The sequence below is a fragment of the Staurois parvus genome, unplaced genomic scaffold, assembly GCF_062004578.1.
Source record: "Staurois parvus isolate SC_StPar_1 unplaced genomic scaffold, SC_StPar_1.0 ptg000078l, whole genome shotgun sequence".
In the NCBI taxonomy this organism is placed as follows: domain Eukaryota; kingdom Metazoa; phylum Chordata; class Amphibia; order Anura; family Ranidae; genus Staurois; species Staurois parvus.
The window spans coordinates 499,633-519,883 of NW_028317874.1; the positions used below are offsets into that span (position 1 = coordinate 499,633).

General features: G+C 37.1%; 1 protein-coding gene across 8 annotated transcripts in view; it reads left to right on the forward strand.

The window, feature by feature from the left end:
• The window catches only part of PAX3 (paired box 3), a 70,050-nt gene that overhangs the window by 44,506 nt on the left and 5,293 nt on the right, over positions 1-20,251 (forward strand). For all 8 annotated transcript variants that reach the window (XM_089669493.1, XM_089669497.1, XM_089669494.1 and 5 more), the window contains 3 exons: positions 9,792-10,000; positions 12,297-12,462; positions 14,361-14,575. In XM_089669493.1, coding sequence (XP_089525619.1) covers positions 9,792-10,000; positions 12,297-12,462; positions 14,361-14,575 — 590 coding nt within the window. The remainder of the gene's footprint in view (positions 1-9,791; positions 10,001-12,296; positions 12,463-14,360; positions 14,576-20,251) is intronic.

A 20,251-nucleotide genomic window follows, 5' to 3' on the forward strand; every position in this document is an offset into this window, starting at 1 on the left:
TGCTAAGTGGTTAGCACCTCTGCCTTGCAGCACTAGGGTTGTTGGTTCACATTTCAACCAGAGCATGGAGTTTCCATGTTCTCCCTGTGCCTGCATGGGGTTCCTCCCACACTCCAAAGACAGTCTGGTAGGTTTATTGTAAGCTCCTTGAGGAACTGATGTTATTGTACAATATATATGTAAAGCTCTGTGTAAATTGATGGTGCTATATAAGTACCTATAATAAATATGCAGAAAAATATTTGAAACCCCTGTGAGCCCAAGACTGGTTGGGGTGCCAAGTTTTCAGTATGAGCAGGTTTAATCGTGCATGATTATGTTTAATGGAAAAGGCTCTCTTTTGTCAAAAGATGGTAAAGAGCATAATTATGTTTATAGGGGCCTGTACATTCATTACAACGGGATGCCCTTTTCTGTTCTCTGATGCTTTCCAAGAGCTCCCTGACATTGAGCTGCATGACTCAATATACTCCAGTGCTTGGTGAATCACTGACTTCATGTCCTGTTGTGTCAAAGTGAACATAGAGTCAGATGCTTACCCATGTTCATGCTGCAGTTTGGATCATCGTATTGCTTCTTTTCCCAAGAAAGCACTAAAAACAGGGAGCCCACAGTAGTACATTACACTACTGGTATGCTAAGTAAAAATTATACTTCATGGGCAGGTAGTGAAAGTTCTTGCAGAGTAGGAAAGCTTGGGTGGCTTACGTAAATTTACACTAAAACTGTCAGTGGAGAATAATGTAGTCAGCCATTCTCAACTTCCTTTTGAGGATGCTAGTTGCCTGGTTGTGTTTGTTTTAGTTATTCTCTCAGACCTATAACAAATTCTATCTCTAAACTTTTTCTTGATCAGTTATTTACCAATGATTCTGTTAACATGACAGCCAGACAACTAGCATTTTCAGATCTCCAATGTCAGCTCATGCTGTTCTTTCCTACAGATTTCCTTTAAATGTATTTATTTTTTCTTGAATCGCACAATTTGTCTTTCAAAAATATGCATATTTCTCAAATTTGTAGATAGCATTATGATGACAACTCTAGGTGCACTCTACTACTTGGCTGATGCCATCTGTGTTTTGCCATTAGCAGCCTACAGTAGAGGAAATGGTTAATGTGGTATTTAGTGACAACAAAGGAATTTTGCCATAGACAGGTCAGGGTGGGGGGTTGAGGGGTCTCATAGTATGCATATTAAATGCATCAGCTTTGGATTGAGAAAGTGAGGCAGTAGTCTATTAAGCTCCCTGATCACTGAGTGCAGGGTCAGAGTTTATCTGTGGGTCAGGAATACATTTCTAGACCAATTGTGATTTTATACCACGCTGACAAAGATTCTCTCTGATTTTCGTAATCAAATAATCAGCTTGGACAATATCTTTACAGCAATGGGGAAGAAAAAAACATAAATAGGATCTGTGATAATTTGCAAGTTTTTCCACAAAGATGTAACCAATATATAGCATGCTGCTTGAATTATGAAATTACATGCAAAACCCAACACATATATTTTTCACAAATCTATGTGTGCGGGCAACTCTAGTATTTGAACAGCATTATTGGGTCTATTTATGAATGTTTTCACACAACTTTCACCTAAGATTTCCATATTGTCACATAAGATTTAATTAGAGAAATGTGTGAATCTTGTATAAAAATTGGGTTATATTAGTGCTTGTTTTGAGTGTCATCGATCCTCTATTTTATATAGTGTTTCAAAAACTTCATTAAAAATATTGAAAGTAAACATTGGGTGAATCTTGGGTGATAACATCAATAAATAGACCCTTATGTCAAGTATTAAATACTGTGGTGAGGGTCACTGTAGAGCCTGAACTGGTAGTAAGCAGCATTGATACTTAGCTATATATATATATATATATATATATATATATATATACATATATATATATATATATATATATATATATATATACATATATATATATTTATATGTATATACATACACACATAATATTATTTACTAGTAAGATGACCAACCTTTCATTAGCCTGCCACATCAGGCGAGATCACAAACCACAGACAACGTTCCAGAGCAGATATTTCAGAAAATGTTTTACTTTTTAAATATTTAATGTCATTGCCAAGTAATCAGCAATGGAAAATCAGCAGTTTGGGAATGTTTTATTTAAATCCCTGAGACTCATGGAATGTTGCGTAGAATCTGCAACAGAGTCACATTTTGAAAGCTGCAAAACCTTGGAAGAATTTACAGAGAATTTGCATTAGTTTGCAATATTAAGCTTGTCTCTGATGGATTCAGCAGAAGCAGTCTAGTATTCCTAATTGGTGAACTGCTGCATGTTCTAGCTGTCTTCTCTTGGTGACAGGTGGAGAATAATTTAATAAAGGAGTTGAGAATCTTCACAGAATAAATTGCATGAATATTCACTTTAATTTTCCAATCACATGAAAACCACATTCTTGTTTACTTATTTTATCTGCACATGGTTGCATTTCATGTGATTGGATAATTTAAATTAATATTCACTGTGCGAAGATTCTCAACTCCTTTAGTAAATCAGCCTAATTATATTTAGTTACAAATGCTATCACTCACACTATGTAGTTAATGTGCATAAGACAGGGATGTCAACTCCTTGTAAATGAAACCATTTCATTTAATTTTCAGGCCCTCGTCCACTTTATGCTAAACAGAGTGTGAAGTTTGTGTAACCTGTGCTTACCTCCATGTATTAGGGGTTAAGCAGTATTGTCATGGAGTGCATTAAATAGTTTGAGGAAGCCCCGGTACTTGTTAGACGGTGTTTGGGGGGCAGCTGTACGATTTGCTTTCTTAGTCAAGTAATTTCTTTTAACAAAATGTTAAGCACAGATGGGGCTGTGGCTGTCACTTCCCCATTATTGTCTGTGCAGCTGTTGGGCCTCAATGCACTGTTTTATGTATTTAGACAGTTACTTATTGGAAGCTCTCTGAAAGCCTGGGCCAGCCTCTAATCGCCAAATAAAATGGCCATTTGTCTCCTCTTCCTATTGTTTTGCTTTGGTAACACATGTCATGAGCTCAATTACCCAGTTCATTAACAGCTCCCACTGGACATGATGATGAGTAAGTCTTGATAAGGTGGCTGGTTGTGCCATATAGTGAATAATATACTCTCTCTACAACTATAAACAAAAGTTTGGGGTGGACCAGAAATTTAATGAGCTCAAAGTTTCTCTCCATTATGCTCCCTCAGCTATCTCGGCTGTGTGACTTACAGCGTGATCAGCAGACACTAAATTGAACACAAATATGTACATATGATGGAAAAAAAAATTAGGGAAAAATAACAACAGTAATATGTATTTTATTTCTGTTATATACTGAAACTAAACCTTCTAATTGCTACTATTCTAGATTGAAGGTGATTCTTGTTAGCAACAGACTTGAGCACTGCTTGAGATAGCTAAAGGTTCATTTATCTTGAGATAATAAGCATCATGATGTATACAAAACATCACTGAGCATGCTGGAAAATTTCCACACTTAAAATTTTTTAATTTGTTCAGAAAATAACATTAGCAATGGAGAAAAGTATATTTATTGATTACTAGACCCTGTTATTTTTTGAGGAGGTGTGAACTTCCTAAATTCTTTGGTGTTAATTCTTGCTTCCTTTTTTGACTTTCTGACTAGTGAAAAAAAAATCACTAGCTCATTAAATATATATACAACAATGCTAGATTTTCCCAATTTCATGGTTTTTCACAGTGAAATAATATTTTCACGGCTAGCAATTTCCGTGAAATTTGTTGCCACCGTGAAAAATATACAGAACTATGGTTATTTGTGTGGACAGGATGAATGGAGCTTTCCCCGGCACCCTGAGCACTGTGCTCCTCCACATAACAGGAGGCTTGTTCAACAAGCTTGCTGCACAGCCAGGTTAAGAGAAGTAGGTTCATCAGAATTGAAAACTTTTTTCCATATGACAGTTTTATGATGTTATGGAAAGTCATAGGTGCTTAAATAAAATGTTGCTACTCGGCAGATGTTGTATACTGCGGTGCCTTACAAGCAGGGAGGTGCATGCTAAGAATATAGGAATATTAAAGTTTATAATGGCATTTTGCATCAGAATGTACAATGCGGTACTAATTAGAAGAATGTAAATATTATTGTGTTGTATTACGAAAACATTTTAATTCAGAAAAGTGAACATTATTCCTTTAGTAAATCAACTCCTATGTTTAGCAGTCGGCTGGTAAATGTACTGAAATCAGCATATAGCACACAAAAAGGTCATGTCTAACTTTTTATCTCATGTTTCAAAGTATTAATGTAAGTATTTGACTCATGCGTGCATTCTTTTACAACTGATATAAATGCACAAGTTCAAAATAAGTTGTAATTGTAATCAGTCCCTAATGCTTAATTAATAAAAGGGTGTTTACAGTGTTATGGGTAATCAGCCACATTGAATAGTCAATGGTATTAGAAAGCAGGCAGATCAAAATTGGCATCATGTTTAAAGCTGTACATATCATCTATAGTTTTATTGCTCAATAATAACATAGACAAAATCATTTAATACCCTTTAAAACACAGTGTGATTTGAGAGATGCAAGCTTGAGGATACAAAAATAGTTTTACATTGTGTACAGACTGGTTGGTAGTGTGGGGCAGTACAGCCTCCTCGAGTAAGGGGTGCAGTTCCAGGTGCTAAATAATCTTGACTAGAAGTGCCAGGATTAACCCCTACCGAGAGCTCATTTCACATCTTCTTCTTCAGCTTCCCCCACTCCACCCAAAAAAAAAAACCTTCCATTTCATCCCCCTTTTCCAGTCTAGTTTCTTTGTGTATCCTACTCCCTGCCAGGCAGGTGTCAGAGCCCTGAATGCTGGTATAGACTCTGCTAATGGATACCACAGATGGAGCGTGGAAATTGGCAGAAAAGGCCCCAGCCACAGGCCATTTCTCGGGGGCCCCAACAAAGACAAACCAAGTAAGTCAACACAAAAAAATCCCCAAAGACCACAAAGGCCGGGTGTCATTTACTCAGGGCTGGCAAGAGGAGTAATGTCCTGCGCAACATAAGTTCTTGTATTCGCATTCTGACACTTCGTCACTAAACATGGATTCTGCTGTAACTCTTTTTGATTTATATTAACGGGGCTGCACCAATATGCTGCTGCTTCTGTACTGTACAAAGGAAATTATTAAAGGCTCGGTGAATCTTGACCCAGCCTTCTGTGTACTGTAAAGAGCTGTTGGATATTATCAGCAGCACAGACACATAATGCCGTGACAATCAGATGAACCCCTGAATCATTCCAGCATTTGGTTATGTAGACAGCTGGCCCTGATTTCCAAAAACAATCTCAGCTGATGGCTGTCCCTGATAAATTAGCTGGTTTAATGTTCAATATCAAAGTTCTTCTTTTCTTCTTTTCTTGTTTGTATGCAGGATATTCTGATATGTGGAAGGCATGCATTTGAACTTTTGTGATAATGTTATGTTGGGCAATGGATTGGCCTAAGTTTGCAAATAAGATAAGGGGCTGTTATACAGCATAGTACTACTATCTGATTCACTCAAGCATAGATAGGCACATCATCAGTCAAAACACATTGCTGTTAAAACGGTAAATTATATATCAATATTACGGTGACCTTGTCTATGGTGGCTATGCTCTGTTTCTGTAACAATTAGAAGATGCAAAATAATAACCATTGCTAATTTAGTTAGTGGTTGATTTCACTACCAGCTAATTAGATGTTACAGTTCCCAAAATGTGATGCACACATTAAAGTGACTTCAAAGTAACATATGAATTGCTATAACTAATATTAGCCAACAATCGTTTTTATAAGGTACACAAAAACAATCCATCATTGTTCAGCAATCAGCCAGATACTTGTGTCCACTTTTGACTTGCACTTAATACTGCTGATTTTCTAAATGAGTTGAGAATTTTCACTTAATAAGTTAGGTTTCACTTGATTTATCCAATCATAGGAAAAGCAAATTCCTACTTTTACTTATTTCACATACACGTGATTGGGTAGTTAAAGTAGTCAGGTGCTCACTACCCAATCACGTGTATGTGAAATAAGCAAAAACAGGAATTTGCTTTTCCTATGATTGGATAATTGAAGTGAATTTTGGCTCAATTTGTTGAGTGTATATTCTTAGCTCCTTTAGTAAATCAGCCTCAGTATATCACTTTATTATTTTCCTTTTTTTAAACTAATACTTATAATGAGTCATAATGCTATAATATTATAATGAGGCCTCCCATGCTATACACGTAAGTGTTGTTATCATTGAGTTATTTTTAATAATATTATTACTATTATAGATGATTTTCTATAGCGTCAACAGTTTACGCATCACTTTACAGTGTTGCTGTGCTTAGTTGCAAGTTCTTGTTGTGGTCATGCTCCAGCTTTGCTACTTAGAGTAGCCTAGAACAGGTATGGTCAGGAATTCTTATTTTGGTGACAGCATACCTGTTCATAGTGTGTTACTTACTAAGTACTGAAGCCAGAGGAAGAAAGTTACAGCTAGGGATCTAGCTTGTTATGAAAAAAGCCAGATGCTAAACCCAAATTTCTATCACAATGTGCTCATTATAGGTAGGCCTAAGCAGAATCCTGAACATGGAGTTTATTTCAGAAATGTGACGTCTCATTTTCTACAAACAATAGCATGGCCAATACAAATTAACTGACTTAATAAACATTTGCTATATTTTACCACGGCATACAAGATACCCAATCTGTACATTAACCTGGAGGTTTACACTGCAAGCAACAGATAACAACCTGGACCCAGAACCTATAATATGAAATCAGATGAGTAGTAAATGAGTAGATCTGACAAGTGTTCTTGTCCTTGTGTGACTGCGTTGTTAGTAGTGTTCAAATTATGGCACACTCTACCTTTGTGTAATGCTACCTCTAAAAGGTGTCAGCAGATCTAATTGGCTGGACATGGGACTTTTCCAAGATAGGTCCATAAGGTGTGGAATTCTCCCTCTTATACCGTTATCGAGTAGAAAATAAAAAAAATATTAGTTGCATGATCTTTTATCAGAACACCCCATTGAATAAAATGAATAATAAATCAAGAAAGTCCTAGATTTTCATCATGTCACTTTGTTGATCCCAGAGGAGACACTCGTAACCCTTGTGCAGCATCCTCGTGGAAAGCAATGGGTAAAATTTAGCCAAGATGAATCTGACTGAGAATGAGGATTTTGTTAACAATGAGATCAAGGGCAGAAAAGTTATCTGAATCCTGCCTGGACGGATTACAAAGTCTTGCCTTTTTAAGAATAAGCGACAGCATCGGCCTGGCTGTGAAGTTTAATTAAAAGAAGTTCCAGAATTGAAGTCTGCATCCATGTCCCATAACCCCTTGTGACCTGGGCTGCAGCCCCAGGAAAGATTTTTCTGCACAGCGCTGCAGCTCAGTGTCATAAGCCATTGGTCACATGCATTTCTATAATTGAATGCATCCCCGGCAGGGTAAAAATAGATGCAAGTACACTAGAAAGCCAATTTAGAAGGACAAAATTCAACTCACAATACACAATAAAAACTGTAATTTTACCTAAACTAAATATGCCTCTATATAAAGAAGTTGATTAACTTTAACATTCCACATGCCGTTCCAGGTTAGACTCTGCACTCCATAGTAAATGTTATATGCTGGCTCTGCTTGTCTCCACTGAAGCAATCACTTATATCAGCAACAGGAACACCGAGGATGCAAAATAAATTCTTCCTTTCTGAAAATTGCCAACAGGACCAAGTTCTGTTCTTAAGCTTTTTGCACTGGGCCCAGCACTTTCTCTCTGTTCTTCTGAAATGCATCAGACAGAATTTGTTCCTGCTAGTTATTTTAATAATAATTACACACTATCCAATATTCACTTCAAATTCAAGCAGGATCAAAAACAATTTCATTAGTTGTTTATTCTACCAAAACTGAATTGGGTATTTTAGATGAACATGGACTAAGGTACAAACTACTTCATTAGAAAATGAGTCCTTAATAGCAGATCAGTGAATATTATGGAAAATTGAATTGAATTAGGTTTTCAGTAGCCTGTATTGGGAGCAAAACTGGGCTGACACTGCTGATCTTTTTCTGAAAATGTGGTTTTCCTGCCTGCCTCTGGTTTCGATACTCTGAGTCATGGATTCAGAACAAAAGTCAGCACTGGCATCATCTATATTCTCCCAGTACTGGTTTTCGTACCCACACAATTAGGTGGAAATTAAGGGAGTACATTTGTATACATAGCTTTGGTACTGTGATGATGTGGTTTCTTCCACTGTCTGTTGATGGCATGATGTTGGTTCATTTGATGACAGATCCTACTTTTCAACAAGTTTTAAGAAATAAAAAAGATGTATTTGTATTTTAACATGAACACCAGTTATATCCACATTATATCCACATATTATTTACATAAGTGTAATTTTACAAGTCAGGTTTTAGTCTTTTTGGTATTCATGGGGCAGTACAACCATGTCAAGGCTCATATTGTTCATCTTCGTATCTCCATGGAGCAGTTTTTATAGTAGAGGTCAATGGATGACTTTATAAGTGGGGAGGAGGAAGATCCCTTTGTGTGGAAGTTGTTAGGAGCCTTAGCTGCTCCAACCTGGGGCCCAGGTGTGCCTATGTGACTAGATTTGTTTTTCTTTTTCTTTTTTTAAAATAAGAACATATACATAATGTTCCACTTCCAAGCAAGGATTCCTTGCTACATTCTGGTGAAGGGTTACAGCCATGAAAGGATAGAAACATAGAAAAGTGACAGCAGAAAAAAGACCAAGTGGCCCATCAAGTGTGCCCATTTTTTTTTTGTCTGCGTCTCTACATCTACCATTTCCTGACTGCACCAGGCACACACTGTATTGTGGCATAGAGATCATTAAAATCTATAGTGATTACAGATGCCAGTGCTTGCTTCCTCCTTGCTGCCTTACATATTTAATGGTGAATTAAAAGTACATCTAGCAGTTAGGAAAGTGATAACGAATATTGATATCTGTGTTCACCATAGAGATGCTGTATCTTTAAGGCAAATATGTGTCTCCTGTGTTGATGATCCTAAAATGCCATGAACAGGTTAAAGGCTTAAGCAATTGTTAACATTTTGGCAAAAGCACTTGCATTGTTTGTTAGTCCTAGCATTTTCATTATGTATTTTTGCCAGACTGCAAAGTATAATGGAACAATTGGCAATGTACAAAAGAAAAATAATATCTACAAAATGTGCATACATATTTAATATCCAGTACACTTACAAAACACACAAACACACACACACATAAAATATTACTCCCTGTTGGGCTAAGTGGTGATGTAGTGCATGCTGTAATGATTTGGGCATCCTGGAGTGATTAATAATAGCAGCGTGTATTGATGAATAAGCAGGGGCCAATTTCCATCCCTAGTGTGTATTTTATAGCATAGAGCAAGATCCTGAGATGCTAGGCTGTCTCCTCTGGGCTTTACTACAAAGTTCCTGTTTGTTTTGTCAGACCATGCACACAGATAGCCAAGAATCAACAAAATCTGTGTATTTTCCCATGGCTTGGAAAGAACAAACTTGATTCATATCTTTCAACCTACCAAATTTTATTAAAGATCAAAGGACTAGAAGATATACATCAAAATGTCAATTTTATAACAGTATCTAGTATTCTGTATTATAATGAAGATTTATTTGATATAAATAATAGTTTACAACACAAGACAATCATTGTTCTGTGTTAATAAATTTTTTTTTTTGTTTCCAGCACCCTCATCACCTCAGTCTGAAGAAGGTTCTGATATTGACTCTGAACCAGACCTACCCTTGAAGAGGAAGCAACGGAGAAGTAGAACCACATTTACAGCAGAACAGCTGGAGGAACTGGAGAGAGCTTTCGAAAGAACTCACTACCCTGATATTTATACCCGAGAAGAACTGGCTCAAAGAGCGAAGCTTACTGAGGCACGAGTACAGGTACTTAGGAAATGTCTTCTGTAGGATTACACAAGTCACACAATCAGTCAATTTTCAGCATAAGGTACTAAGGGCAGATTGGCAGTAAACTGCAACTATATAAATAATTATCCCATTGATACTCACCAATAAACCTGAAATATTGCAATTGTAAAGAACCATCACTGTGAATCAGGATGACCATCATAATCTGTCATTAGTCATGTGTAGAACAATGACAGATGGGACATCTATTGGAATCTTGCTCAACATAGTCATAGGTAAGTTTCTTTTAGACCATGAAAATTTGATGCAGTTGATTGGCTATTTGGATTTCTCCAAATAGATTAGACAGTTTCACAGTTGATATCCACACAGTCATATAGGGTTTATTTACTAAAGCTGGAGAGTGCAAAATTAGACTTACCAATCAGCTTCCAGGTTTTATTGCCAAAGCTTAATTGAACAAGCTTAGGTTAGAAGGTGGTTGGTTTCTATACAGAAGTGAGCCTGCTTTTGCACTCTCCAGCTCTAGTAAATAAACCCCATAGTATAATTGTACGCCAATGAGAAAGGTCTCTCCTAAACCCTCCTGACCTGACCAACAGGTTATTTTGATTGTATTATTTCCTATATCTTGATTTTGGGAAGATGTGAAAATAATGCATGCGGGAGTATGTTCATTATGTTAACAGATGTAATAAGCATTGTTGTGTTTCACTGAGCATTTATTTTTGCAAGTCAATGACCCTTACCAAGCAAATGCAGGAGCCTTTCTCCAGCTGTTGTAATGTGTCTTTAACCCTCTGACTTCACAACATTCCTTATGGCTTCCTCAGATCCCCAGAGACTCATAACCTGTCACACTATTACCATGATCTACAGCCTAACAAATTCCCCTGAACATCTAACATATGGGTCTTTAACTGAGCTCAGCATGAAGCGGCATATCGCTGTCAGTCAGGACTCCCTTGCTGCTGAAGAGGTGCACAGTGCATCACATTACAGGAGCAGCAGTGAACCAGTTAAACTGCTATGAAGTCAGGAAGATTTTAATTTAATTGCTTGAAACATTTTTAGTAATGGGATAAAGGCAGCAGCCACAGACCTATAAAAACCCGGGACCTTCAAATCTGTATATAAAAAGAATACAAGGTGTAATGCATAGAATGATATTGTACTATGCTTTAGGGCCTTGGAATATGATATCTTTTTAAAATGGCATATGTTACCTCTGTACCCCTGCTTTGTGTTATGTTGTCCCATGTCCCTCTGAGAGAGGAGGTGCATTACAAAAAATGGGGCAAAAACAGCATCTCCCACCAATAGATTACGTGTTGATTCCTTGCTTCATCTGAAAGCTTATTCTTGACTGGTTGGTACAGGCATCTGTTCTACTTTTGCTCCAACCAGTCTAAATTAGTTTTCTCTAACATGATTTACTAATCTGCTCTTACTTTCATTTAATATAAAAGTGGTGCCTCCTAAATCTGTTGGATGTACCCCTAAAGCGGCGGACACATAATTGGACTGATTTACTAAAGAAGTTGAGAATCGTCACATAATACATTGTGTGAATATTCACTTCAATTATACAATCAGGTGCTGATGATATAAGTAAACTGAAACTTGATTTTCACATAATTGGATAATTGAAAGGAATATTCATAACATTTATTGTGTGACAATTCTCAGCTCCTTTGGTAAATCAACCTTGATGTGATAGTACAATCTCTGTATTATTTCCTACAGAGTTACCAAAAACACTGTAGTGCAATGGCCTACCAAACAATTCATCTGATTTGCATCCAGACAGGTAGGCCATTGTATTACATAGCTGTCTGGATAATCTTTAGATGGCCAGTCTGCAATCACAGGTACTGAACGTTCAATGAGCTATAAAAGCACATATTTGCTGTGTGGCATGGTACATATACCCAATCACAAAAAAGGTTCAGTCTGTTGTAGCTTACTCCTTACTTGCTTATTCCAGCTTTCCTTTAACTCAGAAAAATGTTATACACAGACTTTGGATAACGGTGTAATCCCAGTGGTTTTCATTGATCAATTTCAATAACGTATGACTATAAAATATATTGTATTTCATATTTCTTTCTACTTTGTTTCCCACAACATAAATCTGAAGTCGATTTGGCAATGTATGGAGGACATAATTGATATCTGATTTATTTTTAACATGAGTTTTTTTTACTTTGCTCCTGAGTATATGCTGTTATATATAGATACAGACAGACTGTGGCTGTAACCGGCCTGCTTTTTCACTGTTACTGACCGGCTCTGAACTTTTTCGTTTTAGGTATGGTTTAGTAATCGTCGTGCCAGGTGGAGAAAGCAAGCAGGAGCCAATCAACTAATGGCATTTAACCACCTGATCCCAGGGGCATTTCCACCTGCAGCCATGCCAGCTTTGCCAACCTACCAGTTATCGGAGACATCGTACCAGCCTACTTCAATACCGCAAGGTAGATTAAGACGCCTTCCTATCTGTCAATTATATCTGTTGCAGCAAATAAAGTTTGCCAAGGTTTATCAAATAAAACAGATAATAATAATAATAATAAGTATCCTATAAAACTGATGATGCCTTCCTTAATGATACTGTTGTGTTATTTTAATAAATAATAATTCATATATAGAAGCACATTGTACTTGTAAAGAGCTTTAAAAATAGTTTGAACTATTCACATTATGTAACTGTACAGGTAGTTTGCCTAATGTTGTTTAAAAAACATTTCTAAGAACTGAGTGGGTTGATTTAAACACTTGCCCTCCTGAGGATTTAACCCCCTTCCTGACCAGGCCATTTTTTGCGTTACGGTGCTGCGTTACTTTAACTGACAATTGCGCGGTCATGCAATGCTGCGCCGAAATGAAATTTATTTCCTTTTTTTCCACAAACAGAGCTTTCTTTTGGTGGCATTTGGTTGCCTGTGTGTTTTTTATTTTATGTGCTATAAAAAAAAAATACCGACAATTTTGAGAAAAAAACAATATTTTTGACTTTTTGCTATTAAACACGTCCAGTAAAAAAATTAAAAAAATCAAATTTCATCATAAATTTAGGCCAAAATGTATTCTGCTACATGTCTTTTCTAAATAAATATCCCAATACGTGTACATTAATTGGTTTACGTGAAAGTTATAGCATTTACAAATGGCAGTATATATACTGGGCTTTTTTTTTTCTTTTTACATTTTTACTACTAATGGCAGCGATCAGTGATTTATGAGGGACTATGGCAGGCATTCCGACACTGGGGGGGAACTGATTTGGTGTCACTGACAGATCCCCAGTGACACCAATATGGTGATCAGTGCTAATAAAAAGCACTGACACTGTACTAATGGCACTGGGCATGAAGGGGTTAACATGTGGGGCGAGCAAAGGGTTAACTGTGTGCTGTGTGCCATTTTACATTATGCTCTGTGTTTGTGCTTCACTGTAAGCACACTGTTTTGCATGGCTATGCTGTGCACAGCCATGCAAAGCAGTGTGCAGGGGCTGACAGGGAGGAGAACTGTTTTGTTTACTAACAGTTCTTCCCCCGTCAGAGATCCTCGGCAATCACAGGGCGCCAGCGAGTAATCACTGGCCGGGACCTGGTGGTTGACAGCCACGGCTACGTATGGCCTCGCACGTGCCCCTTACCCGGAAATGCAAAATCACATATATGTACGTGATTTTGCACACAGCTGCTGCCCTGTAGCAGTATTTCTGCTATGTGGCAGAGCTAAAGTGGTTAATAGAGACAAATAGGATGTTCATTTAGCAATGTGAATTGTAACTTTCCAAGGGAATTTCCCCATAGCTTAGCGAATGAGTTAAAACTCTGCTGACTTCCTTCATCCAATCATGTGCCAGCAAAATACTGTTTTTTAAATTTCCCTCCACCTGATTGGGTATCTTTGCAATGTGAAATGTCTCCAAGTTCACTAAGTTAAGGGAAAAATCCCATGCTCTGCTCCTTTAATAAATCAACCCCAGAGTATTTAAAATGGCCATACACTGTAACATAAAACTGTTATGATGAACAAAATCTACTTTTTATATAGGAAGCATGCAGCAAATATTACAGTGTTTTGTTGCTGTGTATTGCCATTCCTCTTCCTTCGCTGAGCAGGCCTGAACCAAGAAGGAGGTCTGATTGTCATGATATCATTCTGTGCTTGCTAAGTGTAAGTTGCATTGTCAAGTTTCATGAATGTGTGGAGGGATTTGAGGAGTACAACATTTTCAAGGTAGTGCTATGTGTTCCGCAATTGCACAGGACATAAGGAAAGTGTTCATTCAGTTTAGGATTATTTACGCATGCAATAGCTTCTTATATAAAGGTTAAACATGAATATGTTTTACTTGCAGCTGTCTCTGATCCTAGCAGCACACTCCACAGGCCTCAGCCTCTCCCTCCGAGCAGTGTTCACCAAAGCAGCCTTCCATCTAACCCTGAAAACAGCTCGGCCTACTGCCTGCCCAGCGGCCGCCATGGATTTTCCAGCTACACAGACAGCTTTGTACCCCCATCCGGGCCTTCCAACCCCATGAACCCCACCATTGGCAATGGCCTTTCACCTCAGGTCAGTGGACTGTTTTCATTCTTTTAACTGCATGCCAGAACCAAGCAGGCTGAGCACCTGAGGCAAGAAAGGAAGAAATTGCCAAATTCGAACCATAAAGAGCTCTTTATACAAGCCACATGATTTTGTTTTGCAAATTTCCTTCCCCTTTTTCCTCCTCCACCCCCGCACTTACTACTTCAAACATCAGGGCTGATAGGCTGTCTTTCAAGTGTTTTCCTTTCCCCCAAATAATATGGACTTTTTTCAAGAAACATGACAGTAGCCATGAGGCAAACAGTTTGAATTAACCGTATGGCACAAATTGCAACATGAGAAATAACAAATGTGAAAAAAACATTATTTGTTTACAACACAGCGTGAAAGCAAATTCAATTTTATCTTCTATAGCAACCTTTTCCGCTTCTATTAGTTACTGTTTGCTTCTAATTTATTCATTAGGCACAGGGCAGTGTGGGAAGTACAGTCCTGGCATGTCACATAGATGAATAAAGTGTGCCCGTATTTGCTAACAGTTTCTCAAGATAGTCACTATTGTCACAGGCTAAGACAATTCATTTGATGCAATGGGAATATAGTATATGTTTATTGCATGACAAGTCCAGACAATCAGTGCTGACATGGGAATGGCTACATTATACAGATTTGGCATTGTACATGTATAACCAGCATAACAAAGACTTAAACTGGTCTTTTGTAATCAATGGCAGTCACTGCTATCAAATCACTGGCATTATAATCAGCATCCCGCTGTCCAGCAAATGTTATGTTTAGAATATTTATTTGGATCTCTCTGATCAGCAGATTGCAGATCACACAACGCTGGAATCCAAGTAATCATGATCCATGAATTTATTTAGTTCTATTAACTGGACAAATGTGTGAATAGATTAAAACAAATTCAAAAGTTTACAATTCACCATTTTCCAAATCAATTTTCTCCTTTTTATAAGAAAAAGGATTACTATTGCAGATTATTAGGCACATTATTATTCATTAGGCACAGGGCAGTGTAGGAAGTACAGTTGTTGCACGTCACATAGATGAATAAAGCGTGCCCGTATTTACTAACAGTTTCTCAATATAGTCACTAATGTGACAGGCTATGACAATTCTATGCAATGGGAATATAGTGTATGTTTATTGCATGACAAGTCCAGACAATCAGTGCTGACATGGGAATGGCTACATTATACAGATTTGGCATTTTACATGTATAACCAGCATAACAAAGACAAGATGACACCAAAGTTGCATCAAGCAACCTGGTTTAGTGGTTGATGGACAATTTTAAGGAAAGGATCCTACAACTGCATGCCAGAAGTCTGAATAAATGAGGATAAGGCACAGTAGCTTGCGCTAAGCTATGCAACAATTGTAAATACAGCATCAAATGTATGATGTTCTTATAATGTAAGCAATATTTTTAGGGAACATATTTGTGGGTGTTACTGGATGCTTTTTATTAAAAGACTCTTGGCTTTTGGACTTAGTGGTCTGTTAAAACACATTCAAATTTACAAACCAGAGGAATATTTATGCCTTGGAACTATATGAGCAATAATTAGGCTGTTAATTTTCATTCAGAGGAGTTGGGTTGTTGTATCTGGGAATTGCACTGAAATAAATTGACTTGGTAATTGAGTGTCAAAAGGTTGGTTGAATTTACTACGGTCCACATCTGCCTGAGGTTGGCTTGACATTGTTAATGTGTGTCTAAACACAGGGTTTTTTATTATATCAGAGGGACTAATATTCAGGTGTCTAATAGTTTCACTGAACGGCGTGCAATCTATAATTAAAATCAGGCCTCTTTGTGGGGCTAAGTGGGGGCAGCTTCACAGCTATGAATCCTCCCCGAACACTTCTTCCTCTCGGCAGTGAGAGGAAACAGAAGGATATTGAGAATGACATAAATGAAAAGTGAAAAGACAATTATACCCAATTACACACTCATCAGCCTGGTTCTAGCACTGAGAGGGCATCTTAATAGGCAGAAAATGAGATTTTAATGGCACAAAGGGGAGCAAAAATAACGACTTATATCTCTTCCCTCTAGTCTACGTGAGGTTAGAGTCTTGAGACGGCTGCAGCAGCTCTCTGCTAGACAGTGATAAATCTGTGAAAATATAAAGTTCAAAGACTCTGGAGTTAAAAGGTTGCATAGTAAAATGCAATGGAATAAACATTACTGCCTACAGGCAAAAAACTCATAAAACCTTCCTTTTCTAACAGTAAGTGTAATTAAGTTTCAGCTTTTTCTATTGGGTATTTGCAGAAAGCCCAAACTTTCCAGCCTTTAAGACACAGTAGGATTGAATGGCTTTAAGACTGCACAGCCTGCTTCCCTGATGCTGAGGAATGACATAAAACAAGGCTATAGAAATCAAGGGTCAGCTACTAATTAATCGGATTGGTCGGACCTATCTGTGGTTCTGTAAAAATCTCTTTAGAAAAAAACAAATATATGTATTATTATAACACATTTATCCCTTGATACCTAAAGGACCAATAAGCCTAAAATAAATGCTGACTTATGCCAAACCAACATGACAAATGTAAAAATAATTTACAAATATATTTTAAAGATGTCGGTTTAGTACACATTACTACTACTCAAATTAATATAGACTGAGAGATGTTACCAACAGATGATTTCATATTAATAATTCTATTAAAGGTTACTATGGCCAGCCTTTCACTAATCCTTCAGGGTAATCATAAATATAAGATGTTCCAAGGATATCTGCATATCTATGGGCAACAGCAGATGACATCAGACATCTACAACCAACTGATCTCAGGTGCAGAAAACCATGTTGAATACAGATGGTCATTATTGCCCCCTCTCAGAGTAAACAGGTGTCAAAATTAGAAATAGACATGCAAACATTGGCAGTCTTAGGGATTGATTTACTAAAGCTGGAGAGTGCAAAGTCTGGTGCAGTTCTACATAGAAACCAATCAGCTTCCAGTTTTTTTTTTCGTCAAAGCTGAAGTTAGAAGCTTATTGGCTACCATGCAAATCTGCACCAGATTTTTCACTCTGCAATTTTAGTAAATAGACCCCTTGATCTTCAAATTTATACGATAATGTTTCAGGTGACAGATTCTACCAGCACATTTGACCACCATCTAATATTTACAGCCAGATTTTATATGGCAGTTACACAGGTTACATTACTGTATTTCAGTGTGGTGTATGGTAGGTTGTGTGAAACAAATTGTATATATACAGCATATATTATATATATACACATACACACAATTTTGTTTTTGTGGCATGGGGGGGAACCTGCACTTTGTGTCCACTGGCCATTTAAGGCGTGTGCTATAGACCACAGCCAATATGAGTATTAAAACAGAATAGCAGTATAAATACCTAAATTCCTATACTTAGATACCTAAGATGATTTAGTTATAAAAGGGACAAGCTGGAGATTTTCAGCTGCTCAAATTCCCTCTGTTTATTTCTACTACAAAATTCTCACATGAGTTTTAACACCCTTTGGCAATTGATGCTTTTCTCTTTCATAGGAAAGATTATGTAGTTTTTTTTATTTTAATTTTTTAAATATGTCTGACAGGCAAGGATTGGGAAAGCTCATATTTTCACAATGAAATAAAATGAAACCACCTGCAAGGACCATTAAAGTGATGTAGCGTTCCCTCTGGTTTACTCATCAGCATCTGGGATGTTTAGTAGGCTGTGAAGTTTGAAGGATTGGGAGTGTGTCACTAAATTTTGGCATATATAAACAAGAAAAGTATGCACACTGGAGCAAATACAGCACTGATAACAACTAGCTTGACTTTTGGACACTGAACTTTGCCATTTTTTTTTATTACAATTTTTTCAAGTCACTATTTAAAAACCCAAAGGGTGCTCAAACTGGTCTTTTGTAAAAATGGCAGTCACTGCCACCAAATCACTGGCATTACATTATAATCACCATTCCGCTGTCCTGCAAATGTTATGTTTAGAATTATTTATTTGGATCTCTCTGATCAGCAGATTACAGATCACACAACGCTGGAATCCAAGCAATCATAAATTATAAATGTATTTAATTCTGTTACCTGGACAAATGTGTGCATACATTAAAACAAATGTAAAAGTTTACAATTCCCCATTTTACCTAATCAATTTTATCCTTTTTAAAAAAAAAAAGGATTACCATTGTGGATAGCGTTTCCATCTGACATAGTTACCACCCAACCAGTATTGATAAAAGCTGTCATTAGTGACAATATCACAATGAACAGTTAATATTTTCTTATACAGGTGGTACCCTTTTTTATCTGGTCATAGAAATTAGTGGACTGTCGGCCAAGGGTCACCTTTAGAGCACCGTATAACCTCTGGAGAAGAACCTTTTTGTGTCTTATTCAAAATTTTATTTTCTTAGCATATAAGTTTAAGCAGCTATAAAAGACCTCCATTTATCCAAGTTTCATATTCATTAAAAAAATTTAATGTATTTTTAGTGTCTTGTCCTTGTCTTTAGCAAATCAAACTAAACTTTAGTCTAGTGCACAGCGAATTTGTAAATATAACAAAATTACATTGTTAATTGGAGAAGATGACCTCAGCAGTGAGCTTCTGTCTCTTCATTATCCAATCACAGTCTTTACCAAACATATTTTCTTTGATGCAATGGAAACAAGTAAATGATTTTGGCTTTGTGTAGTATCTGGCAGGGACATCTGGATTAAAAGTTTGGCTGAACAGAATTATTTTTTTGGGCAGTTAATTGCAGTTCAAACATATACATTAAGTGAGCTATTTAGTTCTTACCTACCCTTCTTACCTACCTATTGGTCAGAAAGGATAGAGGATGCTGTGACATGCATTTACATAAACATAGCTATGTAGAATCTTGTAAATATGCATATGACATAATAGCCATGGTACTTCTTGCTCTAGTAATGGGAGTAGAAAACATTATGAATACCGCCATCTGCTGAAAATTGTCCTTCAAAATAGTCTCCTGTAGAGAACATTTACATAATATCTGTATATAGCTCTACAACACCACGTATTTGTTAAGATGAGGAGCAATGTACAAAGTGCAGAGAAACCAATCGCAAAGTGTCTCATTGGTCAACAAAAACCTGTTATCTGTTTAGACTTCGCACATCATCACTGCTGTTTGCCCTGCTTTTATAAATACAAGTCTGGAATGGTCCAATTACTGATCCATTTATGAGTACGGATTGTTCACTTAGCAAAGTGAATGTTCACTAAGCTTAGTAAATAAGTCAAATGACTGATTAACTTTAGTTAATTAGCCCTAATATGTATGCAAAAGAAGAGCTATCACAGACGTGATGATGGGATTGCCCACATACATTGTTTGTAGAAGGATTTTACAATAAGTGGTCTTTGTTGGAGAAATCCCATGAAGACATAAGGCTGATTAAACCCACATGATGGAGATGTTCATATAAAAGTATGGGGGATAGAATCTGCCATAGTTTGATTCATGCCCGTGTGAACACGACTAAGGAATTCACAGCCATTCCACTCAACAGTAATAGCACAGAGCAGGTGGCACCATTTTTCTTAGAACTGGGAGATCTGGCCTCCATCTGTTTCACATTACAATAGAGCAATGCTCTGGACATCTTCAGGACAACGTGTCCAGCTTCCTGTGGTGAAAGCTTCCGTAAATT